The sequence below is a fragment of the Quercus suber genome, unplaced genomic scaffold (assembly GCF_002906115.3).
Source record: "Quercus suber isolate HL8 unplaced genomic scaffold, Cork oak 2.0 scaffold_49, whole genome shotgun sequence".
NCBI classification, from domain to species: domain Eukaryota; kingdom Viridiplantae; phylum Streptophyta; class Magnoliopsida; order Fagales; family Fagaceae; genus Quercus; species Quercus suber.
The window spans coordinates 15,960-27,523 of NW_027069514.1; the positions used below are offsets into that span (position 1 = coordinate 15,960).

The following is an 11,564-nucleotide window of genomic DNA, read 5'->3' on the forward strand; positions in this document are numbered from 1 at the left end:
TTTCGAAAATAATCTCTATATGGGATTTATGGGCTTGCCTTGTGCGATATAAACTTGTGTGGACTCTAAGAACATGCAACACCATCCATGCACATGCCACAAGTTCCAATTGAACAAGTCCCAATATCTGGATAAAGTGACAAAAGGGACTTTTGACATCTTGTTACACACTAATATGGGCTTTAATAGATTAATACTACTTGTTGGGGGTAATAACACTTTGAGGAGATTTTAATTTAACATATAGATACACCACTTTTTCCAAAAGGTTAGACATATCAATTTAAGTTCAACTATAATATATTAGCCATTCACCCTTCTTATTATTATTTAATGTGAAACTTTATTCATACATGTATATCCAACAAAATGGTACTGAGTTTAGGGTTGCCAAAGACTAAAATTCCTTGGCCACGCCTTGCTGTAGGGATGAATGTGTAAGTCTCAATGTTGATTTGTGGGTTTGATTTGGATTGTGAATTTGGATTGCAATGATCCTAAGCCTCTCTATGTTTACTGAAAAAAATTGAGGAAACTTGAAAGAGAAAAGAAAAAGATGAAAATAATAACTGTTAAGGAAATAATAATAAAATGGATGAAAATGAGTATTTTAATGTAATAGAGTTTAAAATAGAATTTTTTTTAGAAAATAGAATAAAGAGTCTAATGTAGGTGATTTGAAAAATAGTTAATTAAAATACAAAATGTAAGGTTATGTTTGGTAATAGTTTTTGTTTTTTATTTTCAAAAACTTGTTTTTGGAAATATAAAGAAAAAACAATTTTCTTGTATTTTTGAAATCAAAAACATATTTGATTAGTTGAAATTAAAAAAAAAAAAAGTTTTTTGAAAAAAAAAATAGAAAATACTAAAATATGTTGTTACTAGGATTTGAACTATAATACTAACTCATTAAATGAGACAGATTCATTAAATTAAATATATGTTTTCATTGACTTTTAAAAATTAGAAACTGAAAACAACATTTTGCATGTTTTCAGTTCCTTTCACATATTGTGTTTTGAGAACAATTTTTGTTTTCTGTCTATTTTGAGTTGCTAAACAAGTTTTTTAGTTTTAAAAATAGAAAATTGTGTTTGAAAACAAAAAATAAGTAGAAAAACAGTTATCAAACATACCCTAAGTTCTTTTATATAATAAAAGGAAAATTTTGGCTAAACTAACATATACTTTTTTTTAAGAAACAAATACATACACACAAGGTAGTGAGGAGTGGTTTTAACAAAAATCTGAATGCTCTAAGAAAATCCATTGGACCGAGTCTTAATTGCACTAACCAATACTACAGCATTAGCACCGACTTCCTAGTCACGGCATTCTAAGAAATGAAAACTATAATGATTATATGATGATGACATATAATATTATTAATTGATTAATAGAATTATAAAATCATAGTTAGTGCATATGGTGTCACACACTTATATTAGATGAAACAAATAAGAGTATTCAGCAAAATAAAGAAAAGATGTAACAAATAAGAGAGAGAGTGACCGAAGAAAAAGAGGAACAAAAGCACCTTCAATGGGCCCATGACATGTCTCCTCAATAGACCCCAAGATCGATGTGATTTTCATCTTTTTTTCTCTCTAATCTCCACTGCACTATCCCAATTCTTGCACCTTCTTCCTTCCCCTTTTTCCCTGTCATTTCTTGCCAAAAATACACTAACAATTCTCCACCAATAATCATGTCCAGTGAGAGACTAAACGATTCTGCAGAAGGCTCTTCACGATCTACCCCTCAGAAGCAACAGCAACAGCAACCACCACCAGCACCACCACCTTTGAGCCGCTACGAGTCGCAGAAGCGCCGGGACTGGAACACTTTTGGTCAGTACTTGAGGAATCAGACACCCCCAGTTTCTCTCTCACAGTGTAACTGCAACCATGTGCTTGACTTCCTCAGGTACCTTGACCAGTTCGGAAAGACCAAGGTTCATTTACATGGCTGTGTCTTCTTTGGTCAGCCTGACCCTCCTGCTCCTTGCACTTGTCCTCTCAGGCAAGCTTGGGGGAGCCTCGACGCGCTAATCGGACGCCTCAGAGCTGCCTATGAGGAACATGGTGGTTCACCGGAGACAAACCCGTTCGGAAATGGAGCTATTAGGGTGTATTTGCGTGAAGTTAAGGAGTGTCAATCTAAAGCAAGAGGAATTCCGTATAAGAAGAAGAAGAAGAAAAGGAATCAAATTAAAGCCGAAGACCCAGCAAAGTCTTCCAAGCAAGCAGCTTAATTGCCTTGCCTTCTTGGGATTAATGGTAAATTTTGTCTCACTCAAACTAACTCTGTATATTATTGAATTGTTATGAGGTTTAGGAACCATATACAGTTGCTATAGTACTTGTATAAAATTTTCATGAAAATTAAGTAATTGGATCTAATAAGTTGTTGGAAATAACTTGAACAGATTAGTTAAGTGGACAATTATATGACACTGAGACTAGACCCTCCTAGGTTGTAGGTCTTGGGCTCTCATTTTATTCATAAAACCCTAGTCCTAGATCCCAAAACCCTAATTTGCATAATCTTGGGAAAAGTTGGAGTGTAAAACTGTGTTAATTAACTTTACCTACCCTCACTAGTATTAGATTCTATGTTTAGAGTGGGGAACAATTTTCACTCTTTCTCTCTCTCTCTCTCTCTCCTCTCTCTTGCCAAAAAACACTGTTCTTGTAGCTTCCTAATTAAAATATGCCTTGTTTACTTTTTTACTTATTTTGGCTCTTTCCTGATTCTGCGAGATTTTGTGCTCCCCATGGATGACCATGTGATATATCATACGTTGCATGTGATTTATATACGCATCTACGTGGGAAATAACTTATAAATAATTGAATTTATGCATGCCCTTCTCTATATTCACTCTCATAGTTTAGAAGACAACATTATACTCCTCATCAATTCTTTCTCCAATATTGGTGCTTTAAAAATATAATAATGATTCCCTTGTGGTGGAACCGGATCAACCTTATATATATTATGCATTTGCTTCACATTTTAACAGATTGTTTATCTAATTTTAAATAATTTGCTTCCCTTTTTAGATTTGTTTAAACAAAATCATAAATGTGTAGAAAACTTGCAAGCATCCGTATTGTTTGTCATGGATTCTCTTCTACTTGCTTGTCTTTTGTCCTTTACACACTTGTACAAGATTGAAGGTGCAAATTTTCAGTCTTTATTATACTATTTATGAGAGGAATGCTATTTTATTCAATGACTATATATATATATATATATCAGCTACTTGGGCTAAGATTGCAAGCAATCATTGTGATAGTGTTTCTGGATAATACGAAATTACATTATCTCGTTCTGACATATATGTTATGATGGATACTTCAGTTGTCTACATTTAGAGTCATAATTCATCTACATATATAGATAGGGTAAGACCATGACTCTTATCATCTTTCTATATAGAAACTCTATTATGTGCTCTTTATGCAAACTTATTTAGGATTATATATGTATTGTTTCAATATACATACTACAATTTGTCCATATACATGAAAGCTTCGTGTGCAGTAATATTTCAATATTAGGCTATTGTCTTACGAAGAAGATGGATCTCTAGTGAATTATTATTACGGTTTTTTTTTTAATTAAAAAAAAATTAAGTTGTATACACTTAATGTGTCATGCATTCCCAATCTGACTATACGATGTTCTTGCAAGGAAAGGAAACACCATTTCAACTAGAGCTCTTTGGTAACTGAAATCAATTTGGTTTTCTTTAATTTTAAAAGGGAAAACCTCTCAAACGGTCCTTCAAATATATATAAAATAAGATAGTAACCTGCTCACTAAAACAACTTTGGTGTTTTACTAAAAAATGCTTATGCTTTTGATTTTTTTTCCCTTTTGAATAAGAATCTAGATCTGGATTGGTGTGGTTTTATTGTACGTAGCATATGGATAGCCATTGATCCTCTGATGATTAAGCAGGTTTGATCAACTTTTATCCATGCTATTGGGATTGAGAGTAACTCTCAGATTTATTCTTCTCATCATCTCATGCTTATATTGATAAAGCTCTCGTTCAAAACATAAAAGGGACAGTCAAAGATACAATAATATCTTGTAGAAATTTGGAATTTTCAATTAAGACTATTAGATTATTGTGATACCTAGATTATGTAAATTGGATTGGATGAGTGTGTGTAATGTGTTCTTTGTGTTGTGACAAATGGTATCAAAATCATCCTAGTAATGTCATTTAGCTCAAAGCACTGTTGTGCATCGTAGGCTCTAACTAAGACTTCAAGAATTTTTGGGAAACTTTAATACATTGGATTATATGGATTAGATTGAGTGTGTTCCGTAGGTCGTGACAGTTATACAGGAAGCTCAACATCCCTTCTTTGTGTTTAGGAATAATAATCTCCTTGTGTTTTGGTTTATCTCTCCCATCCCAAAAAAGAAAAAGAAAAAAAATATTCAATGACTATATATATATATATATCAGCTACTTGGGCTAAGATTGCAAGCAATCATTGTGATAGTGTTTCTGGATAATACGAAATTACATTATCTCGTTCTGACATATATGTTATGATGGATACTTCAGTTGTCTACATTTAGAGTCATAATTCATCTACATATATAGATAGGGTAAGACCATGACTCTTATCATCTTTCTATATAGAAACTCTATTATGTGCTCTTTATGCAAACTTATTTAGGATTATATATGTATTGTTTCAATATACATACTACAATTTGTCCATATACATGAAAGCTTCGTGTGCAGTAATATTTCAATATTAGGCTATTGTCTTACGAAGAAGATGGATCTCTAGTGAATTATTATTACGGTTTTTTTTTTAATTAAAAAAAAATTAAGTTGTATACACTTAATGTGTCATGCATTCCCAATCTGACTATACGATGTTCTTGCAAGGAAAGGAAACACCATTTCAACTAGAGCTCTTTGGTAACTGAAATCAATTTGGTTTTCTTTAATTTTAAAAGGGAAAACCTCTCAAACGGTCCTTCAAATATATATAAAATAAGATAGTAACCTGCTCACTAAAACAACTTTGGTGTTTTACTAAAAAATGCTTATGCTTTTGATTTTTTTTCCCTTTTGAATAAGAATCTAGATCTGGATTGGTGTGGTTTTATTGTACGTAGCATATGGATAGCCATTGATCCTCTGATGATTAAGCAGGTTTGATCAACTTTTATCCATGCTATTGGGATTGAGAGTAACTCTCAGATTTATTCTTCTCATCATCTCATGCTTATATTGATAAAGCTCTCGTTCAAAACATAAAAGGGACAGTCAAAGATACAATAATATCTTGTAGAAATTTGGAATTTTCAATTAAGACTATTAGATTATTGTGATACCTAGATTATGTAAATTGGATTGGATGAGTGTGTGTAATGTGTTCTTTGTGTTGTGACAAATGGTATCAAAATCATCCTAGTAATGTCATTTAGCTCAAAGCACTGTTGTGCATCGTAGGCTCTAACTAAGACTTCAAGAATTTTTGGGAAACTTTAATACATTGGATTATATGGATTAGATTGAGTGTGTTCCGTAGGTCGTGACAGTTATACAGGAAGCTCAACATCCCTTCTTTGTGTTTAGGAATAATAATCTCCTTGTGTTTTGGTTTATCTCTCCCATCCCAAAAAAGAAAAAGAAAAAAAAGAATGAACTTCGTACTATGCTTGTTAGTATAATTAATATGATTAATAGTTGAAGTGAAGTCACCCCATGAGATACTAAAGGTGAAATACTTTGTGGAATAAGATCCTTTTCATTTCACTTGAAAAAGAGAGAGTTTATTTTACGATTAAAATTTTATTTTTTAAATCTAACATAATACAAACTATCACATCATTTAAAATTTTAAATAACCTGACACTAATTATACTTTCAAATATGTAATATTTAATAGAAACCATGAAATGAAAATGATTATCTTCCACACCTCACAGGTTTAAAACTTTAAAATTTATAGTTATTAAAAGCATGTCAGTTATACTATCAAATTGTATACCAATAATCAAGTATAGTTATTAACTTCACTTTCTCTTAAAGTTATAATAGATTTTTAGTGGTGTTTATTAACAGGTGTGTTTGTTGTTTTTTTTTTTTAAAAAAAAAAAAAAGGAGAGAAGTAATTGTCTCATATTGTTTAAGAAAATATATTGTGTGTGGTATAACTTATCATATTTTCATTTAAAAGTTATCATGATTTTTAAGTAGAATGTAGTGTATTCCTGTATATATACTTGTGGTTTTAAAAAACTTTCTAATACCATGCTAAGTTTTTAACTTAAGAAAAAGTACAGACATTGCTGTTGATTTGCTTGATCTACTAAACTTTAAATTTATGTACCAGCTAGCACATTTCTTTTCGAAAATATCTTCATCTTATATATTACGAGTTGGAAAGTAAGCACATGAGAGCCATAAAAATGTAGAGTACATACACCGTGGAATAAAACTTGAAACTCAAAAACTAGGTATGAGAGATGTAGTCATTGATTTACTGCTCCATGATTATATATGTTACTTTTGGTGAAAAAAAGAAGGTAGGAACCAAACAGAGAAGTTCATAGGAGGACTTCTGTTGTAATTGATGAATGTCTTTCATCTTCCACATCTCAGTGTTTTACTTGAAGGATATGTTTGGTGTTCCCAAATAAGGTCCCTAATATAGTTTTATACTTTTATTGCAACTGTGACTCTATGAGATATACAGTGTTTTAGATAACCTAGGAGACAAGATGTCAGAAAATGTAACAGTAACCCTAACTCCCATAATAAATATTCTAAACAACTCTGAATAATATATAGCTAGGCACTGCAACATATATAAAATGGCTAGCTGGTTTTCCTTTTGTAGCCATTATAGGCAGAATCTAGCATCAATAGAGGCAGAAACATCTGTGTGAGTGTTTGCTGAGAGAAATCTAGAATTTTAGGCATCAACCCTGAGTGCATATAGTCTCTAGGCTGAATGCCTCTGTAGTGGAAGAAACATCTCTCTCTCTCTCTCTCTCTCTCTCTCTCTCTCTCTCTCTCTCTCTCTCTCTGTGGATTTGTAGAGAAGAAAAATTTGTGTAGGCTAATTCCTAACTCTTAGAGCATTAACATCAATCTCTCTAAATTTTTCTTTCTATTTTAATATAACAACTTACATTTTCTATCATATACAAATATTTTGCAAAATCACCCATATTAGTTTATCTATTATATACTATACATATTTTTTTAAATAATCATTTTTATTATTTCATATATCCACACACACTCTCTCGCTTTTATTTTGAAAATGGTCACTCATCACTATTTCATTTATGAAAAAAAATTCTATATACCCAAATCTGAAAACTCTCTCCACTAGTCTCCATGGATGAGCACTACTCACCTTCACTCCTCACCACTTTCTCTCTCATGGCAGCATCGAGCACTCCACCCAATCCTCCATGGCAGTAGCATCTTGGGTTTTGCATTGATTTGGGTTTTCCAAATGGGTTTGCTGTTAGGTTTTCCATTGGAGGTTTGTTTTGGTTGATTTCAGTTGGGTTTGGGCTGAGTTTAAGTAGATTTTCATTAATTTTAGATTGATTGTGTTTGGATTTTTTATTTTGGGTTGATTGTGCTTGGATTTTAATGATGTTGTAATGGATGGGTTTTGGCGGTGGTTGGGCTGCAGTGGTGCAAGGCAAGGTGGTCTTCTAGACATTGAAGAGATGAGGGGAAGAGAGCAAAAATCTATTCATTGAGAGTGGAGAGAGAAAAATAAAATAAAATAATCATATAAAAGGCTATAGTAACCTTGCATAAATGCACAGTTACTGTAATAATTTTGCATATAAACAGTGTTTCAGATAGACTGATGTGGGTAGTTTTTAGGCAAAAATGTGTAAAATTTGCAACTTTTTTTATTTTTTATTTTGCACCTACTGGTGCAAGTGCTTTTAAAGCACATAAAGTATCACATCTTTGCCAAATTTGCGTGTTGAACAATCATTAAGTGCACCTAAACAAATTGTACATCTTGTTTTACAATTGTTAAAGGTGAAAATTTATGATTGGTGCACAAAAAAAGTGATACTAATAATAGGTTATGCAAAAGTGATATTGTTAAATCTCTGAGGAATGTCATATAAGGGATTAGAAATAGAACAAAATTTTCTTCCAAACCAATTTAAAATAATTTTCTCCAACTTACTACATAATGATTTATAAAATTATTCGAGTAATTTATAAGACTATTCATATATATTATTTAAATAAGCCATCACATGACTTATTAAAGAGGTCATGTAACTAAAAGTACATGTGAATGATCATTTTAATTGTCATATAGTGAATTGGAGGAAAAATTCTCAATATTAATTTGGAGGAAAACTTTTTCCAAAGTTATAGGATTCTGGAAAAATGCTTCCTAAAATGTCATAAGTCATAAGAGAATTCACATCAAAGCATTTAAAATTTTTAGCTTTTAGTAACTTAGAAAGCCACTTTATTTATTTTAACACCTCACTTTAAAATATATTCAACATCAAAGGTTCTATTTTAACATATAACACAATAAAATAATACAAACAACACAATAATCAATAACCACAATCACCACCGCCACAGCCTTGACCAGCCACGACAACCTAAGCCACAACCATAGCCACTGATGCCATAGCCACTAACACCACCACTAAGGGTGGCAAAATTAGACATGACCCGTGAATTCGATACGACACAACATGATATTTGCAAGTTATGAGTTAAGACTTAATAAATTCGTATCATATTCGAGTTGATATGACTGACCCGTTTAATAAACGAATTGGGTTAGTGTTCAACCCATGGAACCCGTTTGACCTGCTTAAATTACATTTTACTAATATATCCTTCAAACCCTAGGTATATAAACTTATTAGTTGTTGTGATTTATTTTCTTTGACATATTATGATTGATTATTTGTGATAAGATATACTTTAATTTTGAATGATTATTTGTTATACGGTTACTCGTTAGTTTTGAATTTTATATTAAAAATATTTATTTGTTTGTTTTTTATAATTTTTTTTTTCATTTTGATAAAATTTGATAAATAGATCAACAGGACTCATCCGTTTAATGAATGGGTCATATTAAGGTTGATGAATTTTGACCTATTTAATAAACATATCGGATTAGTGTTGATCCATATAGTTGGATTCTCATGAGTTGACACGACATAAAACCGACATGCGAACATGAATTGCCACCCCTAACCACCACCCACAATCACAACCCTTAACCACTACAATCCCTATAAATTGCTACCCACCACACCCAAAATAAATAACCACCCTAAAACCTCCATCACCACCACCCATTGAGACTACAACTAATAGAAGCCCCAATTCCGGTGGCCTAACCACCCATTGACCATTACAGCTCAACCAAAACCCAGCCTCCGCCAACACCCTGCCACAACTCAACTCAGTCACAGCTCAACTAAAACCTAGCCTCCACCGAAACCTAGCCACAGCCACTGAAACCCAACCACAACCCACCGAAACCACTCACACAAACCCATACCGATGGCCTAGCCACTAATGAGGGATGACCACCATGGCAACGAAAAGATAGACTGAGACTAGCAACCCGAGCCACCATGTGAGAGGAGAGAGATGAAAAGAAGTGAGAGAGGAGATAAATGGGAATGGTTGAGTTTTGTGGCGTAGTGTGCTATGGATGAGAAGGAAGAGGGGAGAGAAGGAAATGAAAAAATAAAATTGAATAAAATATTTATAACTAGTAGCTAAAGTGATTTGCTAGTAGTAACAGATCATTGTGGCTAGTTGCCAATATTTTTTAGATATAACGCCACTGCTGTGACAGTTTTTTTAGTGTTTAAAGTCATAAAAATAGCATTTAACTTATTTTACAACTTTGTTGTGAATGATCTAACTCTTTTAACTTAACGACTTGTATTATGAGTTGGCAAAAATATACTTGGTCAAGTAATTTCACAATCATCTGATATTTTGTTTCGTTGGATTGGAAAATAAGAATACGAACCTTTAGTTGTAAGAATTGATACTCAGGCGATTTTTTAGCAAGTTGTATTCATAACTTTCTTAGGATTTTTGTTTTCCTTTTTAATTTTATAAGATATAACATGGTGTCGACTATTATTTCTACAGGATCAAACAACAGGTGAAACGGATGGGAACGTTACAGGAAATCAAATATTCAAAAGTCTCATCTACATATGCTTCAAGATCCCCTCTTTAAAAATAGCTATATATATGTTAGAGTCTAGTTCTGAATAATCTTGTTGCAGCAAGGTAGTCTCAGTGGCCCGCATTTTGCTAGAAATGTACCACCTTGTAAGTTCTTAATACATCCTAGACCTTTTAGATTAGCAATACTATACATGTCTAGCTATGTTATTTCTTTAGTAGAAACAATAGTGTATCTATTCTCTGGTCTTGAAGATCACCTAAATTTCTACAATAAATTCACCTGATATCACCACTTCATAGATTAATTACTTACCAATCATCCCGGGTAATGGTTTATCGTTTATTTATTCTAAAGAAGTACACAAATAGGAGAATATGTACTCATCCCCCCCCCCCCCCCCCAAAAAAAAAAAAAAAAAACAAACAAACAAACAAATGTGCGGACTGAAGCAATAAAACTACTAAACAATTTATTCCACTATGATTATAATAATGGTAATCTGAATTTTATTTATTTTATTTTCTACTAGAAGACAAGAGTAGACAAGATAGGGGAGAATTTTTTGTTTTAATTCCTTACCACTGTTCCAAATCTCCATTATTTTATTTAAATTATAGTTTATCTGTATAGAAACAGCCTTTTAAAACAGTCTCTTAAAATTGCAATTTTGTTAGGTACAGTCTAGTAGCCTCAATTTGTTTTTTTATCTGATCCGAATAAGTTATATCAAAATATATATATATATATATATTAACAGAATAAAATAATTGTTTCAGGAGCGTGCAACAATAGTTTTTGAGTGTCTATATTCAGATCTTAACCTAATTTCATCTGTTGTATTTTCAGTTTCTTGGCACTTTTGAATTAGTGTCATCTCTTAGTTATTTGTTTTATATTTTATCTTGTATCTTGTATCCTCAGTTATATAAATATCATACCACGCTCAATCCTTATGGCTTTCATTCTTCCTATTTATCTCCTTCCATTGTTCACCCAACTGATTTTTCCCCACAAATTGCCTTTGTTCCTTCTCTGTCAAATGCCTATCATTTTCTATCCATTAAGATTACCAACAAAAATTACCTCTATTGGAAGTCTCAACTTTTCCATATCTTAGAGAGATCAAGACCTTCTCGGCTTTTTATTTGATGGGTCCAACCCATGTCCCCCTGTCAATAACATCACAACTCCAAATCTTGCCTTGCTCCCTTGGATTCTTCGAGACCAACTCCTAATGAGTCCCCTCATTTCTTCTCTCACTACCGCTCATGAAATTTAGGCCACCCTTGAATCATCGCTTGCCTTTGCTTCCAATACCCATATTTTTCAAATCCA

At 32.4% G+C, this 11,564-nt stretch overlaps 1 protein-coding gene across 1 annotated transcript; it reads left to right on the forward strand.

The window, feature by feature from the left end:
* Nucleotides 1–1,462: 1,462 nt before the first annotated feature.
* On the forward strand, nucleotides 1,463–10,533 carry LOC112036029 (protein LIGHT-DEPENDENT SHORT HYPOCOTYLS 10). The gene is made up of 2 exons (XM_024068845.2): nucleotides 1,463–2,282; nucleotides 10,187–10,533. Exon 1 carries the CDS (start codon nucleotides 1,712–1,714, stop codon nucleotides 2,255–2,257), a length of 546 nt encoding a protein of 181 aa, XP_023924613.1. The 5' UTR covers nucleotides 1,463–1,711; the 3' UTR covers nucleotides 2,258–2,282; nucleotides 10,187–10,533.
* Nucleotides 10,534–11,564: the final 1,031 nt, after the last annotated feature.

Bases quoted from the DNA above. Each gene is read 5' to 3' on its own strand.
- LOC112036029 (XM_024068845.2), top strand. From the start codon at position 1,712: ATGTCCAGTGAGAGACTAAACGATTCTGCAGAAGGCTCTTCACGATCT.